This window comes from Stegostoma tigrinum, chromosome 6 (genome assembly GCF_030684315.1).
Source record: "Stegostoma tigrinum isolate sSteTig4 chromosome 6, sSteTig4.hap1, whole genome shotgun sequence".
In the NCBI taxonomy this organism is placed as follows: Eukaryota; Metazoa; Chordata; class Chondrichthyes; order Orectolobiformes; family Stegostomatidae; genus Stegostoma; species Stegostoma tigrinum.
This window is the reverse complement of record NC_081359.1, coordinates 91,646,359-91,668,844: the sequence shown is the minus strand read 5'-3', so window position 1 is coordinate 91,668,844 and position 22,486 is coordinate 91,646,359. Positions and strand designations below refer to the sequence as shown.

The 22,486-nt window shown below is 41.8% G+C and overlaps 1 protein-coding gene across 1 annotated transcript in view; it reads right to left on the bottom strand.

Moving 5' to 3' along the window:
• Window positions 1-12,984, bottom strand: part of plekhb1 (pleckstrin homology domain containing B1) — an 85,273-nt gene extending 72,289 nt beyond the window's left edge. The window contains exons 1-2 of the mRNA XM_059646938.1: window positions 12,839-12,984; window positions 12,241-12,393 (exon numbers count right to left, since the gene is read on the bottom strand). Of these exons, the coding sequence (XP_059502921.1) occupies window positions 12,241-12,393; window positions 12,839-12,875 (190 nt within the window). The 5' untranslated portion in view covers window positions 12,876-12,984. The remainder of the gene's footprint in view (window positions 1-12,240; window positions 12,394-12,838) is intronic.
• Window positions 12,985-22,486: the final 9,502 nt, after the last annotated feature.

Sequence of the window (22,486 nt, the reverse complement as noted above, 5' to 3'; positions counted from 1 at the left end):
TGAACTTGCATGCTAGATTTTTTTATTTATGCATGAGGGCTCCAAAAACCCACTGCTCTGTGACTTTCTATAGTCTTTCTTGATTAAAGCAATATTCAGTTCCTCTATTCTTCCTGCCAAAGTGCATAACGTCACACTTTCCCACATCATGTTCAATCTGCCAAGTTTTTGCTCACATACTTAAACTGCCTAGATCTCTCTGCAGACTGTGCTGTCCCGAAACATAGCTACAGTACATTCACTTTCTTCATCCAAGTTTTTATACATGTCATAAATAATCATGGCCCCAGCATTGATCCTTGCCGTATTCCAGTAGTTACAAGTTGCCACCCTGAAAATTACCCCCTTATCCAAACTCACTGTCTTTTATACAGAAGGTAACTCTGTCACTGGATTCATTCAAAATTAATGATGAAGATCTTTTGGACAATTGTTGTCACTTAAAGTTCACAAGGCACTGAGGCTGGATAAAATGCATCCTACAATTTTGAAGGCAGTGAGGGTAGAAATTGCAGGGATGCTACCCATAAGCTGTAAGTTTTTGCTGAACTCGGAGGAGGTGCTTGAAGCCTGGAAAATTACAAACATTGTGACCTTGATCAAAAAAGATTGTAAGGATAATCCCAGCAATGATAGACCAGTCAATTTAACTTCGGTGATGAGGAAACTTCTGGGAACAGTTACTTAGAATAGAATTAGGTATCACATGGAAAAAGTGTGAACAAAGAGAACAAAGAACAAAGAAAATTACAATTACTTCGGCCCTTCAAGACTGTGCCGATCCAGATCCTCTATCTAAACCTGTCGCCTATTTTCCAAGGATCTGTATGCCTTTGCTCCCTGCCCATTCATGTATCTGACTAGATACATCTTAAAAGAGGCTATCGTGCCTGCCTCTACCACCTCAGCCAGCAATGTGTTCTAGGCACCCACGACCCTCTGTGTAAAGAACTTTCCATGCATATCTCCCTTAAACTTTTCCCCTCTCACCTTGAAATTGTGACTCCTAGTAATTGAGTCCCCCACTATGGGAAAAAGCTTCTTGCTATCCACCCTGTCTATATCTCTCATGATTTTGTAAACCTCAATCAGGACCCCACTCAATCTCCGTCTTTCTAATTTAAATAATCCTAATTTACGCAACCTCTCTTCATAGCTAGCACCCTCCATACCTGGCAACATCCTGGTGAACCTCCTCTGCACCCTCTCCAAAGCATCCACCTCCTTTTGGTAATGTGGTGACCAGAACTGTACACAGTATTCCAAATGTGGTTGAATCAAAGTCCTATACAACTGTAACATGACCTGCCAAATCTTGTACTCAATACTCCATCCGATGAATGAAAGCATGTCTTACACCTTCTTGACCTCTCTATCAACCTGCATTGCCACCTTTAGGGTACAATGGACCTGAACACTCAGTTCTCTCTGTTCACCAATTTTCCCCGGGGCTTTTCCAATTTCCGTATAGTTTGCTCTTGAATTGGATCTTCCAAAACACATCACCTCACATTTGTCTGGATTGAACTCCATCACCATTTCTCTGCCCAGCTCTCCAATTTATCTATATTCTGCTGCATTCTCCAACAGCCCCCTTCACTATCTGCTACTCCACCAATCTTAGTGTCATCTGCAAACTTTCTAATCAGACCATCTATACCTTCCTCAAAATCATTTATGTATAACACAAGCAACAGTGGTCCCAACATGGATCCCTGTGGAACACCACTGGTCACAGTTCTCCATGTTGAGAAACTCCCTTCCACTACAACTCTCTGTCTCCTGTTGCCGAGCCAGTTTTCTATCCATCTGGCTAGTACACCCTGGACCCCATGCGACTTCACTTCTCCATCAGCCTACCGTGGGGAACATTATCAAATGCTTTACTAAAGTCCATGTAAATGACATCTACAGCCCTTCCCTCGTCTATCAACTTTGTCACTTTCTCAAAGAATTCTATCAAATTGGTAAGACATGACCTTCCCTGCACAAAGCCATGCTGCCTACCACTAATAAGCCCATTTTCCTCCAAATGTAAATAGATTCTATCCCTCAGTATCTTCTCCAGCAGCTTCCCCACCACTGACGTCAGGCTCACTGGTCTATAATTACCTGGAATATCCTTGCTACCCATCTTAAACAAGGGGACAACATTAGCAAATCTCTAGTTCTTCAGGATCTTACCTGTGCTCAAGAATGCTGCAAAGATATCTGTTAAGGCCCCAGCTATTTCCTCTCTCACTTCTCTCAGAAAGCTGAGATAGATCCCATCCGGACCTGGAGACTTGTCCACCCTAATGTCTTTCAGAATACCCTACACTTCCCCCCTCCTTATGCTGACTTGACCTCGAGTAATCAAACATATATCCCTAACCTCAACATCCGTCATGCCCTTCTCCTCAGTGAATACCAACACAAAGTACTCATTAATTAATCTCACTCATTTTCTCTGACTCCTCGTATGACTTCCCTCCTTTGTCCTTGAGTGGGATAACCCTTTCTCTAGTTATCCTCTTGCTCCTCATGTATGAATAAAGGGCTTTGGGTTTTTCCTTAACCCTGTGTGGGCTGATTAAAACTCAGCATGGGTTTCTCATATTTTTATATTTTTATTTAATATTTCCATATTTTTATTTAATTAACTTGTTGCAGGTTTCTGAAGTAACAGATAAGTTCAATGAGGGGTAGTGCAATTGATGAGGTTATGCATGGATTACTTTGATACAATGCCACACAACAGACCTCTGAGGAAGGATACAGGTCAAGGTAAAAAGAGGCAATTGTGATGTGGATACAGAATTGCCATCGAAGAAAACAGAGAGTAATGGTCAATGGATATTTTTTGGGCTGTTTATACTTGGGATCCCCAGGGGCTGATGTTGGGACTATTGTTTTTCCTCATATGTATATTAATACTCTCGAACATTGTTGACAGGAGACAATTTCAAAGTTTGAAATTTTAATTCAGTGAAAGTCTGGAGTGAAAAACCTGTCTAACGGTGATCAGATAACCACTTTCAATTGTCATAAAACCCATCTGGTTCATTAATGTCCTTTTGGGAAGGAAGCTGCTTTCTTTAATCTGGCCAATATATGACTCCAAACTAACAGCAATGTAGATTACTCGTAACTGCCCTTTGGGCAGAATTGCAGGTCTAGCCCCATGAATGACATTAAAAATCAAAAACTGGCCTTGTGATGCTGATATCTTGCAAAACTGTTTTGAATGGTGCATTTTAAATTGTTTGTGCAGATACTTATTCTGATGTCATTTTTTTTCCCTTGAAAAGGTTGAGATACTGTGAGCATCCAATAGACACAGAGCAAGTGAATGCTAAGAGACCAAGCTGAGGGGCCTAAGATTGTATCCTCTTCATAGAATCACACAGTAAAAAAGTGGCCATTCAGCCCATTGAGTCTATACCACCAAAAATACACTACTACCTACGCTAGTCCCACTTAGCAACACTAGGGCCATAGCCTTAAATGTTATGATACTTGAAGTGTTTGTCTAAGTACGTTCTGAAGGTTGTGAGGTTACCCACCTCGACTTCCCTCCCAGGCAGTGCATTTCAGACCCCATCACCCTGTAGGTGAAAAAATACTTCCTCAAATCCCCCCTTAACTTCCTGCCTTTCACTTTAAAAGTGTGCCCCTTTTTTTGACCCTTCAACTAATCATGATCATGTTTTGATCATGAAATGATGTGGAGGTGTCGATGTTGGACTGGCGTGGACAAGGTCAGAAATCACATGGCACCAGGTTATAGTTCGATAGGTTTATTTGAAATCACAAGCTTTCGGAGCCTCAGTCCTTCTTCAGGTGTTAGTGAGAGAGGGAGTATCGCACACAGAATTTATAAGTAAAAGATCAAAAATTCATACCATTGATGAGGATGTACTAAACAAACCCAAGATGTTGTTAAATCTTTCATCAGTTAGAAGGTTTTAATTGATTAATATGTATATGTAAATTCACAAAATCCTTTTGAGTCATGATCCTGAGAGAACTAAAGGTTTTATCAGTGTAAAGAAGAGGTGACATTTTAGGTCAGACAATGAATGTTAGGTGAGAGATGTTGAACAAAATAAAATGTATCTGCAAATATAAATTCACCCCATAGATGTGTGTGTGTGTGTGTGTGTGTGTGTGTGTGTGTGTGTGTGTGTGTGTGTGTGTACACGTGTGTGTGAGAGAGAGAGTGTATAACATGGTGGGCTTATCTGTAGTGCAGCATGAACCCAAGATGCCAGTTGAGGCTGTCCTCATGGGGACCGAACTTGGCTATCAACCTCTGCTCGGCGACTCTGCGTTCTTGTGTATCTCAAAGTCTGCCTTGGAGGACATTTACCTGAAGATCCAAGGTCAAACGTCCTTACCAGCTGAAGTGTTCCCCCACTGGGAGGGAACATTCCTGTCTGGTGACTGTTGCGCGGTTTCCATTCATCTGTTGTCATTGCATCTGCACAGCTTTGCCAATGTACCATGCCTCAGGGCTTTCTTGCCTGCAGGGTATAAGTTGGACAATGTTGGCCAAGTCACATGAGTGTGTGCCATGCACATGACAGGTGGTGTTCCCACGTGTGACAGTAGTGTCTATGTTGATGATCTGATATGTCTTGCAGAAGTTACCCTGTCGGGGTTGTATAGTGTTGTGATCAATGTCGTCCTGAAGGCTAGGAAGTTTGCTGTGAATAGTGGTCTACTTAAGGTTTGACAGTTATTTGAAGGCAAGAAGTGAAGGCTTGGGGAAGATCTTGGTGAAGTGTTCATTGTCATCGATAAAGTGTTGAAGGCTGTGAAGAACATGGCGTAGTTTCTCTGCTCCCGGGAAGTACTGTTCAACAAAAGGCACCATATTGGATATATCATGTAGAACATAGAACAATGCGGCGCAGAACAGGCCCTTTGGCCCTCGATGTTGCGCCGACCTGTGTCTGTCTTCTGAGGAGATCATTACGGTTTTTCACTGTGGCGCATTGGAACTGGTGATTGATGAGTTGAGCATCTTATCCTGTTCCTATGAGGGCATTCTTCAAAACCTTCAGGTGTCCGTCCCTTTCCTTCTCATCTGAACAGATTCTGTGTATGCATAGGGGAAGGATTTTTTAATATGCTTCGGGTGGAAGCTAGAGAAGCGCAGCATCGTGAGGTAATCTGTGGGCTTGCAGTAGAGTGAGGTACCGAGGTGCCTATCCCTGACGGACATGCGTGTGTCCAAGAATGAGACTAATTCTAAAGTGTAGCCCATGGTAAATCTGATGGTGGGATGACACTTGTTGACATAACTATGACATTGTTTCAGTGATTCATCACTATGAGGCCAAAGGAAAAGATGTTATCAATATACCTGGTGTATAGCATTGGTTGGAGGTTCTGTGCAGCAAAGAAGTCTTTTTTCAACCTGTGCATGTACATATTGGCATATTGGGGAGCAAATCTGGTCCCCATGGCTGTTTCCTGCATCTGGATGAAGGACTAGTTGTCAAAGGGGAAGATATTGTGTTCAAGGATGAAGCAGGAGTGTTGTAGGATTGCATGTGGAAATTGGCAGTTAGTGGTATTGCGTACTGAGGCTGTTGCAGCAATGCTGTTGTCGTGGGGGATATTGGTATAGAGTGCCGAAAAATCCATTGTGATGAAGAATGTTCCTGGTAGACTGGACCGTTAGTGCTGCGTTTCTTTAAGAAATCTGTGTCGCAACAAAAGCTGTGAGTTCCCTGTACAATGGGTTTCTAGATGACCTTGACATAGACAGAGAGGTTCTCACACAGCGGCCTATTGCCTGACGCAATGGGACACCCAGGAGTGTTGGCTTTGTGTAACTTTGGAAGGCAGTAGAAGTCCCCTATGCAGGAAGTACGTGAGATGAGAGTGCGTAGGGTACTCTGAAGGACTGGATCAAAAGTCTTCACCAGTCTGTTCAGTTTGCAGGTGTGTTCCTTTGTTAGATGAACAGGTAGTCATCCGCAGTCTTCCTGGTTGTTCAGCTGCCAGTACACTTCCTTGCAGTAGTCTATTCTATTCTGTATGACAATGGCTCCTCCTTTGTCTGCTGGTTTGATGACAATGTTGCAACTGGTTTTGAGAGCATGGATGGCATTGTGTTGTACCTGGTTGACATTGTGCACTACCTTGAGAGTGTGGCTGATTATATCTGGTGTTCATGCGTTCTCTGATGACTTGAAATGATTTAGGTGAACATATTATTCAATTAAAACCTTCTAACTAATTAAAAATTTAACAGCATCTTAGGTTTGTTTGGTACATCCTCATCAATGGTGTGAACCTTTGATCTTTTACTTATAAATTCTGTGTCTGATACTACCTCTCTCACTAACACCTGAAGAAGGCCTGAGGCTCCAAAAGCTTCTGTTTTCAAAAAGACTTGTTGGACTACAACCTGGTTTGGTGTGATTTCTGACCTGATCATGAGATGAGTTTCTGACCCAGTGCACAAAGCCATCTGTCAGGACCATTGCAACGTAACATGTTGGTGTGCTCCAAAGTGAAGTGACGAGGTGAGAAGTGAATATGAGATATGACATGATGATGTAGTGAGGCTGGTGCTTGTCTGATGTCAATCTTTATGGGCAGAGGGTACAAGTGGTTACGGCCCACACATTAATACCTTTACGTTGTGAATTGTTGCTGATTAGTTTCTCTTCATTACCAGAGAAAATAGCAATTTGGATATAAATGAAGCAAGATTAGGTAATATTGGAATGTTAATGCGTTCAAATAGGCTTTTTGCCATTTTCTAGTGAGATTCTCATCTAGCCATTAAAACCTTGGGTGAAAAATTGATGTTGGGAATCTCAATTTTCAACTCTTGTTGTACTTTTGCAATTGATTCACCATCACTCATGTCATTCAGTGGCTGGAAAAAGTACAACAACACATCTTCTTCCTCAGGAGACTCAGGAAATTCAGCATTTCTATAAAGACCCTCACCAATGTTCACAGATGCAACATAGAAAGCATTCTATCTGGATCCATCACAGTTTGGTACGGCAACTGCTCTGCCCAGGGCTGTAAGAAACTATAGAGAGCTGTGAACACAGCCCAGACTATCATGTAAGCTAACCTTCCATCCATTGACTCCATTGACTCCACATATACTTCCTGTTGCTGCGGAAAGGCAGCCAACATCATCAAAAACCCCTCCTACCCCAGCCATAATCTCTTGCAACCTCTCCCATCGGGCGAAAGATACAAAAGTTTAAACACACGTATCAAAGGTTGAAGAACAGCATCTCCTCCACTCTTATTAGACTTCAGAATTGACCTTTCAAATTTCAAATCTAATGTCGATCTTGCCTTTTGTACACCTTGTTTGCAGTTGTAACTTTGTGTTCCTTACTGTGTTCAACCACCCTATGATCTTTGTGTCTTTGTATGTTATGACCTGCTGTGCTGCCATAAAACAAAACTTTTCACTGTACTTAGGTGCATGTCACAATAATAAATCAAATGAAATCAAACTTCGCCCTTTCATCACTCAATTCCAAATCCACTGACAATGAGTCATTGCTGCAGAGAGAAGTGGAGGCCAAGTCATTGAGTGTATTTAAGATAAAGATGGATTCTTTATTGGTAAGGGGATCAGGAGTTATGGGGAGTAGGCAAGAGAATGGGGTTGAGAAACATATTAGCCATGGTCAAATAGCAGAGTAAACTCAAAGGGTTGAAAGGCCTAATTCTGCTCCTATTTCTTATGGTCTTATGGTCTAACCTTTCACAAATCTGGCACCCTGACCTTTTTTGTAAAATCATGGGATGTGAACATCGCTGGCTGGACAGATATTTATTGCCTGACTTTAGTTGCCGGTGTTGTCGAGCTACCTTCTTGAACTACTGCATTCCATGTCCTGCAGGTAGACCCACAATGTTGTTTGGGAGGGAATTTGGGGATTTTTGACCCAATGGCACTGAAGGAACAATGATATATTTCTATGTTGTGATGGGTTAGTGGCTTGAAGAGGAGCTTGCAGGTGATACTTCCCATATATCTGCTGTCCATTTCCTTCAAGATAGAAATGGTAATGGGTCTAAAAGGTGTTATCTTTGGTTTGAAAATGTTTTATGAGCAACCTGAGTGCATATGGTGCCCACAACTATGCTACATTTGAGAAGCATTTTCTCACTCAGTTTCAATGGAATCAGTCAGGAATCAGCGGATAGTTCATCAATATTCTTTAGGGAAGGAAATCCATCTTCGTTATCTGACCTGGCCTATATTGGAATCCAAATCCTCAGTGATCTCATAGTTTTCTTCCCTCTCTTCTGTAATGACCCAGCAAGGCAATCAGTTGTATCATACTGCTGTGGAAATGTTGATTAAGAATAAAACCTGCCCATCTCCCGCCATCACCTTAGGCACCAGAAATAATTCAGTCACAATCTGCCCAGCTGATTTGGCAAAACTCTGCACGCTAACATATGGTGACACGGGCGAAGGTTGGGAATCAGCCATTGTCATATTGACAGAATTGTACAGCACCTCCAAAGTCCCAGACTTCACATCATCATTGCCGGGTGTAAAGTAATAAATACAATTGAGAATCAAGCTGAATGCTGGAGGTGCAAAATTGAGAAAGCAACTGCAAGAAGCAAAAAAACACTGACAGTTTACATAACATAAATCCCAAAATGTTCTGAAGAACTGTCATATTGGACTGAAAATATTAACTTTGTCTGTTTTTCCATGGATGCTACCAGAACTGCTGAGCTTCTTCAGCACTCTGTGCTTGTTTCAGATTTCCAACATTAACAGCATTTTGCTTTTAATCAAATCCCAAAAACATCTATTGCCACAGCAATAGTGAAAGGGTAGTAAGAAGTGGAGTAAAGCCATTAAGGACCAAAGACAGGATTTACACAAGAAGTTAAGAGGCATGACCATGTTGCTCATGAATACTTTGTATCCCCCATGTTTAGTCATGAGGCAGACCTGCACAGGCCACAGTGACAGAGGAGGAAACAGTCACTACGAGGGTTTAAAATTGATAAGGAAAGGGTTAGTAAATAAGCTGTCAGTACTTGAAGTTAATGTGGGCCAGGGAGCAGATGAGATGCATCCAAGGATTTTGAAGGAGTGAGAGTGAAAATTGGAGAGACACTAGCAACAATGTATCAATTTTCCCTGAATTCAGGGATGGAATTGGAGGACTGGAGCATCATAAACATTATGCCTTTGTTCAGAAATAGCCAGGCAACTACAGACCATGCTTGTGGTGGGAACTTCTAAAAACAATTATTTGGGGTAGAATTGGTAGTCACATGGTGATGGAAAATGTGGGATTTGTTCAAATCCTAAACTTTTAGTCCTGAAGAAGAGAGTCATTTTGAATTGAAGCATTGTTTTCCTCTCTCCACAGTTGCTGCCAGACCCGCTGTGTTTCTCCAGTACATTCTGCTTTATTTCAGATCTCCAGCACCAGCAGAACCTGGAGTTTTTTGGTGTGGGGGAAGGTTTGTAGTAGAGTTCCAAAGGGGTCAGTACACAGACTGGTGCTTTTTTTAGATATGTAGAAATGATCTAGATCTTGGAGTGTGGGCTAAGTGCTCAACATATTCCAGACTCTGTTCTGCCACAATATTTAGCTGATCAGATTGATATCAGGGTTTCATTTTTACAATTTTCAAAAGGATACACCAGGTTTCTTGTCTGCAGAATTGAGGAGTTTGACAGTAGCTTATAAACCTAGTGCAGTGTAAGCAATAACACTAAAGACATCCATAAATTGCAGATCATTTATGTCTATAGTGGTCAGTTTAGTTTTAGCAAGGAGCCAACTGAGGCAAAAAAATATTCTATTCAGGTCAGAGATAATGGGAACTGCAGATGCTGGAGAATCCAAGATAACAAAGTGTGAAGCTGGATGAACACAGCAGGCCAAGCAGCATCTCAGAAGCACAAAAGTTGACGTTTCAAGCCTAGACCCTTCATCAGAGAGGGGGATGGGGAGAGGGTTCTGGAATAAATAGAGAGAGAGAGGGAGGCGGACCAAAGATGGAGAGAAAAGAAGATAGGTGGAGAGGAGAGTATAGGTGGGGAGGTAGGGAGGGGATAGGTCAGTCCACGGAGGACGGACAGGTCAAGGAGGCGGGATGAGGTTAGTAGGTAGGAAATGGAGGTGCGACTTGAGGTGTGAGAGGGGATGGTTGAGAGGAAGAACAGGTTAAGGAGGTGGGGACAAGCTGGGCTGGTTTTGGGATGCGGTGGGGGGAGGGGAGATTTTGAAGCTTGTGAAGTCCACATTGATACTATTCAGGTGGTATTTAATTCACCAAAAGGCAGTTGATTACTAAAATAAAATGAAGAACTGAGGATGCTGGAAAACTGAAACAAAAACAGAAACTGCTGGAGAAACTCAGCAGGTCTAACAGCATCTGTGGAGAGGAAGTACAGTTCAGTGACCCTTATTTTGCTGATGATTGATGAGAAGAGCAGTCACTGTCAAGTAGATTATAAATATTGTGACGGTTATCACACAGCCTTGTTTGATAACAATTCCAGATTTTGATCTCCTTCTCAAACAGGAGTAGTCTTGTTATTGTGAAGGAGTTACTCAATTTCGACAAACACGTAAATTAGGAAGAGTAGTTTAAGTGACCCCTTGAATCCTGCTCTACCATTCAATAAGATCATGGCCGATTTGATTGTTACCTCAAATCTGCATTCCCACCTAACCTTGACATTTTATTACCCCATTGAATCAAGAATGTATCCAGTCCTGTCTTAAAAATATTCAAGCATTGTGTTGCCATTATCTTCTCGGAAAAAAGAGTTCCAAAGACTTTTAACTGTGTGACAGGAAAAAAAACTGCCTCATCCTTGTTTGACTGAGTAAACCCCTGATTTTTAAAAGTGACCCCTGGTTCTAAATTCACCCACAAGAGAAAGCATTCTCTCCACATCTCCCCTGTTAAGACTACCCAGGGACAGGGGGAGGCAATGACTAGCCTGTTAATCCAGAAAGCCCCAGTAATATTTTGGGGACCAAGATTTGAATCCAACCACAGCAGATGGTGGAATTTGGATTCAATTTAAAAATATGGAATTTGGAATCTAATGGTGACCATGAAACTGATGTTGTTTGTAAAAGGTGCAGGAGAGCCAACTGGAGATGGGCAATAAATGCTGGCCTAGCCCACAAAATTCATTGTCTGTGAATGAATACAAAGAAGTGTTTTAATCATATCAACTTTTACTCTTCTAAACTCCAATAAATACACTACAAGGCTGTCCAGCTTTTCCTCATAAGTCAGGTCCAATATTCCAAGTATTAGCCTTGTAAGCCTTTTCTGAACTGCCTCTAAAGCAGTTATATACATCCTTAAATAAGGTGACCAATGCTGTGCACTGTACTCCAGATGTGGTCTCACTATTAACCTTCATAACTGAAGCATTAATTTTATGCTTTAGTGTTCAATTCAACTTGCACTAATTATAATATTCCTTTAGCTTTCTTAAGTGCTTGAAGTACCTGCAGACTAACCTTCTGTGATTCATGCATGAGGACAAGCAGATCTCTCTGCCTCTCAGATCTCTTCAATCGTCACTACTTAGATAAGAATCATTGTTTTTATTCCAATTGCCAAAATGGATAATTTCATATTTTCCCACATTCTGTTCCATGTGCCACATCTTTGCCCATTCACTTCACAAAGTTATATTCTTTTTCATAGATTCCTTGTGTGCTCTACACATCTTAATTGCTGATCTCTCTTTTTTCTGTCAGCAAATTTGGCAACCATACTTTCTGTCCCTTCATCCAAGTCATTTATATAAATTGTCAACAGTTGAAGGCCCAGCACCAATCCATGTGGCACTCCACATATTACATTGTCCCGTGCTGATGTACTACCCTCTAAACCATCACATTTTTTTTTCTTTCTAATGATACACAAAATCAAACCTCAGGAAAGCAATGAGAGGACAAATGTGCCCCACAATCCCAAAGAAGAGGAACCTTATCACACTAGGCAAGTTTAATGGGTCGTTGCTCACCATTGTAGGCAAGTATATCACTTTTACTGCATCAGTATGAACCTTACCGCTTCTCATATCAACTATTCAAAAAGCCAGAAAATGCCCAAACATCACTTGAGAGATTTTCACTCACAGCATGAAATGAATTTCAATTGTCCTCAACCTTAAACATGTTTAGTTAGCTCATTGATGACTTTTGAAACATGACATTGCAAACTGTACAAATAACAGTAAATGCTTACCTATGCATTCATACCCTGCCTTTATATTTATGCAGTTTATTTTTAGATGGATACTGTCTTCCAGCTGACGACGATTTTCATCTTCATAATATACAAGGATACCATCTAGCCACAAATCAAACCAGTTCTTCTTCCATCTCCGAAGAATTGAGGCTGCATACAGACAAAGTTACATATTTTCTTCATGTATTTTATATGCCCTTTATGACATTCATGTGTTAATGAATAATTCAAAAAACCCATTGTGTATACTGCTATTAAAGTCAATGGCTAATTATAAATAATTGCAGACTAGATGGGCTGAAGGGCCTTTTTTTCTTCACTTCAGATCGCAATGACTCTAAATGAAAACTGCTCCCTCTTACAATAACCTGTCGCATGAGTGGGGATATTATGTTTCTTAATATAAATCATTTGAAAATATGGCAATACTGTTAACATTACTGGAACTACTGATTGTTTGAATTACTTAAAACAGTCATTATAAGCTTCCAATGGATGTGAAGTTTAAACTTAATAAAATTAGCGTACTACTGTATATTCTAAATTCTTTCCAGAATTACGTCTCCAAACAAATCTACACTTCAAAAACACTCACTTTGTCTCCACAGCCAGCCACTCTTCACCAGGGCCATTCCTGCATAAACTCAGAAAGCATTCAATCCCACCTCTTGTCCAGTTTAGAATTGAATTTACTTGCGTCTGTAAATTTATGAGACAAATGGAATCTGGACTCAGGGCTTTATCACTCGGCCTCTCTTAATCTGAGTGATCTGATTAAGGATTTATTGTCACTGGCTACTGATCCCTCTCATAATACCAAAGAAGGTTCCAGAAAACAGGTCAAAACCATTTTTCAGCAATGCATACCACACATTAAGCAAAGAAATAATCTTCAATGATAGTAGGAACTGCAGATGCTGGAGAATCTGAGACAACAAGGTATGGAGCTGGATGAACACAGCAGGCCAAGCAGCATCAGAGGAGCAATTTCAACACCTGATTTAAAAAAATTGTTTGAATTTGCATTTAATTTCAACTTAATAAATGTTTGTTGTTCATACAATTCCACTCAAATTCAGGAACAGAGGCCCAACCATATAGAACGTAGAACAGTACAGCGCAGTCCAGGCCCTTCGGCCTAAGGTGTTGTGCCAACCTATTATCCTACTAAAGTCAATCTACACTGCATATCCTACATTATAGTATCATCCATGTACCAATCCAAGGGTCGCTTAAATGTCTCTAATTTTTCTGACTCCACTCCCACTGCCAGCAGCACATTCCATGCGCCCACAACTCTCTGTGTAAAGACCCTACCTCTGACATCTCCCCTATACCTTCCTCCAATCACCTTAAAATTATATCTCCTCGTAATAGTCATTTCCACTCTGGGAAAAAGTCTCTGGGTATCCACTCTATCAATGCCTCTCTGCATCTTGTAAAACTCTATCAAGTCACATCTCATCTTTCTTTGCTCCAATGAGAAAAGCCATAGTTCCCTCAACCTTTCTTAAAAATATTGGCCCTCCCGTCCAGGCAGCATCCTAGTAAATCTCCTCTGCACTGTCTCCAAAGCTTCCACATCTTTCATATGATGAGGCGACCAGAATTGAACACAATACTCCAAATGTGGTCTAACCAGGGTTTTATAGAGCTGCCGCATAACCTTGCGGCTCTTAAACTCAATTTCCTTATGTTATATAAATATAACATTTTATTTCTAACATGGAATGAGTTCATTTCCAAATACACTTAAATTTCAAAACTAAAAAGTTACTCAAAAATCTACATGTAATGCAGTGGTAGTGTTCTTACCTCGAATATGGGAGGCTCCAGGTGTAAGTCCTATCTATTCCAAAGTGTGTAATAACATCTCTGAACAGGTTCATGTAGGAAAAAAATAGGTTAAACAAAAACATAAATGTCTACATTTTAAGGTGGGCCAACAATAAAGCCATACAACATTTGCAATAATTTAAAGAAAGCTACAAATATTTGTATGTTTAACATACGATTGCAAAACATTAAACCAGGTGATGAATTGCGACATCATATCAGAAATCTTGAATTTATTTTTTTTTCTTTAAGATGTAGCTCCTATCAGCTTTGTTGCAGTTTTTCCTGAAATTTATCCGGGAGTTGTAGTCTTTTCATACCAACTGCCCCTGTTCATCCACATGGTCAGGACTACATTTCCCATGGTATTAGCCATGGTGAAGTTAGGTTGGAGTTCTGAAGCTGGAAGCATTATAAGCAGCTCTTTAGCTTACTTGGCTTCATCTGTACTTTCTGATGTGGTCATTAAGCACAAAGTTCGCGTTTGGTCAGTAGAGCTCTTTGCCTTCCTCAGAATACATTTAATTCCTTGACTGCTTGAATGAATGCATTACGATATCTCTTTTCTCATCTTCTTGGAGATAATAATTCTATTTTCCTTGTATAAGATGCTGATTTTAGGCTCAGAATTCCCTCTCATTGTCTTTCCAGCTGCACAGGCCTCCCAGGTACATATGCAGCAGCAATGTCTAGAACCAGAGGCCAATGCTGCAGCTGGCATGCTAAGGTCAGTCACAATGTACAGACGCAGCTTAAAGGGAACATTGCTTAGGCTTTTAATTCATCTCAATATTCCTAGTACTCTCTGATAGCAACAGGTGATACTTTCATGTCACACTTTCATCACTACATCCTGCAGCACTTCGGAGAATTGCATCTTGTGTAGATTGCTCAATTTATAATACCATAAGGTAGAATCAGCCCATCGAGTCTATTATGTCAATCGATCATGGCTGATATGTTTCTCAACCCCATTCTCCAACCTTCTCCCTGTAACCCTGGATCCTCTTATTAAGCAGGAACCTACCTATTTCCCAAAGACTTGGTCTCCAAAGCCTCCTCCAGCAATGATTCATCACCGTTTGGCTGAAAAAATTCTCCTCATCTCAGGTCTAAAGCATCATGCCTTCGCTCTGAGGCTGTACCTTAGGCCTCAGTCTCACATACTAATGGAAATATCTTCTCCATGTCCACTCTATGCAGGCCTCACCGTCTTTCCATAAATTGCGATCTGATCCTTACCTCATCACTCCAAACTCCATTGAGTACTGAGAGTCCTCAAATGCTGCTCATCTGATATGCCCTTCATTCCAGAGATCTACTGCAGTTCTGAGAAAGGGTCACTGGACCTGAAATGTTAACTCTGATTTTTTTCCTCACAGATGCTGCCAAACCTGTTGAGCTTTGCCAGCATCTTTGTTTTTGTTCCTGATTTACAGCATCTGCAGTTCTTTCAGTTTTTGTCTTTCTTGTGAATCTTTTCTGGCCTCTTTTAAGGCCAACACGTTCTTCCTTAGATACAGGGCCCAAAATGCTCACAACACTGCCACAATGATGCCACCCGAAGGTTGCAGGAACAGCAACTCATATTCCGCCTGGGAACCCTGCAGCCTAATGGTATCAATGTGGACTTCACCAGTTTCAAAATCTCCCCTTCCCCTACTGCATCCCTAAACCAGCCCAGTTCATCCCCTCCCCCCACTGCACCACACAACCAGCCCAGCTCTTCCCCCCCACCCACTGCATCCCAAAACCAGTCCAACCTGTCTCTGCCTCCCTAACCGGTTCTTCCTCTCACCCATCCCTTCCTTCCACCCCAAGCCGCACCCCCAGCTACCTACTAACCTCATCCCACCTCCTTGACCTGTCCGTCTTCCCTGGACTGACCTATCCCCTCCCTACCTCCCCACCTACACTCTCTCCACCTATCTTCTTTACTCTCCATCTTCGGTCCGCCTCCCCCTCTCTCCCTATTTATTCCAGTTCCCTCCCCCCATCCCCCTCTCTGATGAAGGGTCTAGGCCCGAAACGACAGCTTTTGTGCTCCTGGGGTGCTGCTTGGCCTGCTGTGTTCATCCAGCCTCACATTTTGTTATCTTGGAGTCTCCAGCATCTGCGGTTCCCATTATCTCTGACCAGAGCCTTACACAGTTTCAACCATATATCCCTGCTCTTGTATTCTAGCCCTCTTGAAATGAATGCAAACAATGCCTACCTAATGGTCAACTGAACCTGCATATCAACATTAAGAGAATCCTGAACTAGAGCTCCTAAGTCCCTTCGTGCTTCAGATTCCAAAGACTTTCCCCATTTAGAAAATAGTCCACACTGTTATTCTTCTCACCAAAGTGCATAACTTCACACTTTCTATTCCATCTGTGACTTCTTTGCCCACAATCCTAGCCTGTCCAAATTCCTTCTGCTGCCTCCTCCATCTATCATTGTGTCATCTGCACATTTAGCAACAATACCTCCAGTACCTTCACCCAGATTGTTCATTTATAACGTGAATAGTTGTGGTCCTAGCACTGACCCCTGCAGAATGCCACTAGTCACCAGTTTCATCCTGGAAAAGATCCTTTATCTAGGCGATGACTTACTGGTATTATTGCTGGCCTGTTTATCAAGAGATCCAGGTATTGTTCCGGGGATCTAGGTTTGAATCCTGCATGGTAGATGGTAGAATTTGAATTCAATAAAAATCTGGACTTAATAGTCTAATGATTACAATGAATCTGTTGCCAAATGTTGGAAAAACCTATCTAGCTCATTAATGTCCTTTAGGCAAGGAAACAGCCATCCTTGTCTGGTCTGGCCTGCATGTGACTCCAGACCCACAGCAATGTGGTTGACTCTTAACTGCCGTCTGGGTAATTTGGGATGGCCAATAAATGCTGGCCTAATCAATGATGCCCTCTTCCCATGAATGAGTAAAAAGAACTCCCTGCCTTCTGCCAGTCAGCTGATCCTCTATCCATGTTAGTACCTTGCCCTCAACACCATGACTTCTTATCTTATTTCGTAGCTCTCTGTGCGGTACCTTGTCAAAAGCCTTCTAGAAATACAAATAGATCACATCTGCTGGCTGTCCTTTGTTTAACTTGCTGATTACCTCCTCAAAGATTTCTAATAGATTTGTCAGGCATGATCACCCCTTGATGAATCAATGCTGACTCAGCCCTATTTTATCATATACTTCCAACTCTGCAATCTCATCATTAATAATGAACTCTAAAATCTTACCAGTGACTGGCCTATAATTTACCATCTTCTGTCTCCCTATCTTCCTAAACAGGGCTGTTACATTAGCCAATTTTCTGTTCTGGGATCTTCCCTGACTCTGTTGATACCTTAAAGATCACTACCAATGCCTCCACAATCTCCTCAGCCAATATCTTCAAAAATCTGGAGTGTAGTCCATCCGGTCTGGGTGATTGATCCATTGTTTGACCTTTCAGCTTCCCTAGCACCTTCTCCTTAGTGTTGGCACCTCTGCCCCTGACTGAGTTGAAGTTCTAGTAAGCTACTGGTGTCTTCGACCATGAGGGCTGATGCAAAGTACATATTCAGTTCCTCCACTATTTCTTTATACCTCATTACTATTTGTCCAGCCTCATTTTCCAGCAGTCTGATGTCCACACTCCTCTCTCTCTTACGTTCTATATATCTGAACAAATTCTTGCAAACTTTTTTGTATCACTAACTAACTCACCTCATATTTAACCTTGGACCCCTTAATGCTTTTGCGGTTATCCTCTGCTGGTTTTTGAAGGCTTCTAAATCCTCTGGCTTCTCACTAATTTTCACCGCATTGTATGCTTGTTCGTTTGCTTTTATGCTGCTTCTGACTTTCCTTATCAGCCGTGGTTGCCTTGTCCTCCCCTGAGTGTATTTAGTCATCGAGTTATAGAGTCATACAGCACTGAAACAAATCCTTCAGTCCAACCAGTCCATGTGGAACATAATCCCAAAATAAACCAGTCCCACCTGCCTGCTCCTGGCCCACATCTCTCCAAACTTTTCCTATTCGTACATCCATCCGAATGCCTTTTAAATATTGTAATTGTACCCACATCCAGCACTTCATCAGGAAGTTTATTCCGTGCACAAACCACCCTCTGTGCAAAAAATTTGCCTCTTATGTCTTCATTAAATTTCTCTCCTCTTAATCTTAAAAATGTGTCCCCTAGTCTTGAAATTCCCCAACGTAGGGAAAAGACAACTTTCATCAACTCTATGTATATTCTCATTATTTTATAAACTTCTATCATGTCACCTCTCAACCTTCTATGCTCCACTGATAACTGTCCCGGCCTACCCAGACTTTCCTTATAACTCAAACCTTCCATACTGGCAACATCCTGGTCAGTCTCTTCTGAGCCCTCTGCAGCTTGATCATATCCTTCCTGTAACTGGGCGACCAGAACTGGGCACTGTATTCTAGAAGGGCCTCACCAATGTCCTGTGCAACCTCAACATAACGTCCCAACTCCCATACCCAAAGGACTGAGTAATGAAGGCAAGCATGCCAAATGCCTTTTTAACCATCCTGTCTATATGTGATACAAACTTTAGAGAATTATGTACCTGAAACCCAGGTCCCTCTGTTCTACAACACTACCCAAGCCCTACCCTTATTTGTTGTACCAAAATGTAATACCTCGCAGATTGAACCCTATCTGCCATTTTTCAGCCCATTGACCCATTTGATAAAGATCCCCTTGTAATCTTAGAAATCTTCTGCTGTGCCTCCCGAATTACCCCCAGAAACTCCTGTCATTGCTGCTCCACCATCTTCCCTGCTTGGCTCCCCTTTCAATAAACTCTGGCCAGCTCCTCCCTCATGTCTTTGCAGTTTTCTTTACTCAATTGTGATGCCATTACCTCTGATTCCAGCTCCTCCCTCTCAACCTGCAGGATGAATTCTGACATATTATGGTCACTTCCTCCTAGGAGTTCCTTCACTTGTCTTTCCAATTCAATGTTTCTTTGGGGTTGATGAATTTCAAGGCTGTGGAGCTGTTTCTTCTCACTGAATCAAGAAGATGTCACACTTTGTCTCAGCATCTTCAGATTTTTTACACAGGTAGTGCACGTCAGCCATATATCTGATGGACATGACCCTTGAGAATAAAAAGAAATAACTAATGAGATAGCTGATGCGCTGCTGTTAATTGCCTAGATTCAGTGAAGTTTCCATTTGAGAGTAAAATATCTAATGTAAGTCCTTTATTCAAAAAGAAAGGTAGACAGAGTTACATGCAGACTGATTAGTTTAACATTTGCCAGAAAGAATATGTTAAAAGCTGTAATAAAAGATGTTATCAGAAGTCACATGACATCAGGTTGTAGTCCAACAGGTTTATTTGAAATCACAGGCTTTTGAAGCACTGCTCCTTTGCCAGGTGTAGTTGAAGGACCAGCGCTCTGAAAGCTTGTGATTTTAAATAAACCTCTTGGACTATATCCTGGTGTTATGAGACCCCTAACTTTGCCCATCCCAGTCCAACACTGGCACCTCCACATTAAAGATGTTATAACAAGGCACGTAGAGAAATTCAAAGTAATCAGACAGAATCAATGTGGTATTGGAAAAGGAAAATCATTCTTAATCAACTTACTGGAAGTTTTTGAGGTGGTAATATATATTGTGGACAAAGGAGAATTAGTGGATGTACTATGCTTACTGTTTCTAATACATGAAAAGTTGTGATAAAAAGTTAAAACTCATGATGCAGGGAGTAACATTGGCAAGGATAGAGAGTGGCTAGCTAGCAGCAACAGAAAGTAGGAATAAGTGGGCTATTTTCTGTTTGAGAAGATGATTAAGTTGTCTGCAACAAAGTTTAACGGTAGAGTCTCAAATGTTTACAATTTATATAAATTACTTTAATGAAGGGGCCGAAAGTATGATTGATGTACTTGTGTATGACACAAGGATTGGTTGGAGCATCCTTGGCCATTGCTACACAACAATTAAAGACACCTATCTCTCCATACCCCGTCCACACTTTGGAAAATCAGATCACAGTGCTGTGTTCCCCCTCCCAGCTTACAAGCAGAAGTTGAAATGGGAGGATCCTTCGCTGAACGTAGTACAGTGCTGGTCTGAGGCAGTGGAAGAGCTTGTCTGGGACCACTTGGAATTGATGGACTGGATGATATTCAAGAATTCAGCAGATCACAAGAACACCACCACAGTCAGAGACTTCATTAGCAAGTGCATAAAGAACTGTGTGCCAAAGAAGTCAATCTGTGTATTGTTCAACAGGAAACCTTGGATGAACCAGGAAATCCACTGAAGACCAGGTGTGTGGCATTCAAGTCAGATGACCACGAATATATAGATACAAACTCTGAAAAGCCATCAGAAATGCCAAGGGACAGTCCCGGAACAAGTTAGAGGCTCAAACTAACTATACGGGCACCCTTTGCCTGTGGCAAAATCTTCACAACATAATGGGACCCAAAATGAAGCAGACCAAGATAACAGACGACAGCACATCCCTCTCTGATGTGCTCAGTGCTTTCTATGCTCAGTTCAAGGAGAATGCCAGCAGCTCAATGTCACCTGTTCCAATAGCCCCATACACAACTGTTCCCTCTGTCACCGCAGCAGATTTCAGATTGATCTTCCTGAGAATAAGTCTGAGGGAAATGACAGGCCCAGATGGAGGTGCTGGCCATGCACTTAGATCCTGTGCCGACCAGCTGGTGGAGGCATTCGCTGACGTCTTCACCCTCTCCTTGCCACAATCAAAGTCTCCACTTGCTTCAAGGAGACCACCATCATCCCAGTACCAAAGAAAACACACATAACGTGCCATAATGACTTCCACCCAGAGGCTCTGATCTCTATAATCATGACGTGCTTCAAGGGACTGGTCATGGTCCACACCAACTCTAGCCTGGTACAGAGTGGATGTCATTTCCCTAGCCCTACACTCATCTCTGGAAAATCTGAATAACAAGGACATCTTTTTCAGGTGCCTAACTCATTGACTACAGCTCTGCCTTCAACAACATAATCCCTACCAGACTAATTTCAAAACTCTAGGACCTAGGATTTAGCTCTGCCCTCTGCAAATGGTTCCTTAACGTCCGTCTCCCACAGATCATAATCAGTGAAGATAGACAACAGCACTTTCTCCACAATAATCCTCAACACTGGCACCCTGCAAAGATGCATTCTCAGCCCCTTACTGTACTCTCTGTACATCCACAACTGTGGGGCCGAATTCTGTATGAATGCCATCGACAAGTTTGCTGATGGCACCATCGTTGTAGGATAGATCAAACCGCGATAATTTAGAATACTGGAATGAGAAAGGGTGCTTGGTGACGTGGTGCAATGATAACAACCTTTCTCTCAGTGCAAAGCAAAAAAGGCTGATGATTGACTTCAGGAAGAAAGGAGGACAACATGCCCTTCCTACATCAATCGAGCTGAGGAGGAGAGTGTCAAACGTATCAAGTTCCTAGGACTGATGATAACTAACAATCTGTCCTGGACCTCCCACAAAGATGTGATGGTCAAGAAAGCATAACAATGCCTCTTCTTCCTCAGATAGCTTCGGGAATTCAGCTTGTCCATAGGTTCCTCACCAACTTTTACAGATGCACCATAGAAAGCATTTTATTCGGGTATAACAGCTTGGTATGGCAACTGTTCTGCCCAGGACCATAAGAAACTACAGAAAGTTGTGTGCACAGCCCAGCCCATCACATAGGCCAACTTCCCATCCATGAGCTCCATTTACATTTCTTGTTGTTGCAGAAAGGCTGCCAACATCATCAAAGAACCCCCCCATCCTGGTAATGCTCTCTTCCAACCTTGTCCATCTGTCAGAAGATACAGAAGCTTGAACACCCACACTAACATGTTCAAGAACAGTTTCTTCCCTGCTGTTATTAGCCTGCTGGATGGACCTCTCTAACTTCAAACAATGTTGATCTTGCTAATAATGGTCTTGCTTTGTGCACCTCCTGTGCAGCTGTAACCTTGTATGCCTCACTCTGTCTGAGCACCCAATGATCTGTATGTTCTTGTTTGCTATGATCTACCTGTAATGCTGGCAAAACAAAGCTTTTGACTGTACTCAGGTACATGTGACTGCAAATAATCAAATCAAATCAAAAGTTAGGAGACACATAAGGAGGATACAAAGGGACAGAGATAGGCTAAGCAAATAGGCAAAAACACAGCAAATGGAGCATAATGTAAGAAAATGTGAGCAAGTGAGAAGCTTTCAAGAGTGTTATGACAAAAGTTCGATTTTAGCAGGAGGATTTGGAGGCTGATTTGATTTAAGTTGGTTATCTGTCTCCATGCTGAAACAGTGTGAGGATTGTTCCATGTTATAGTCTCACCTCTCTTTCAAGGGATTTGTTTTCAGGTCACGATCTA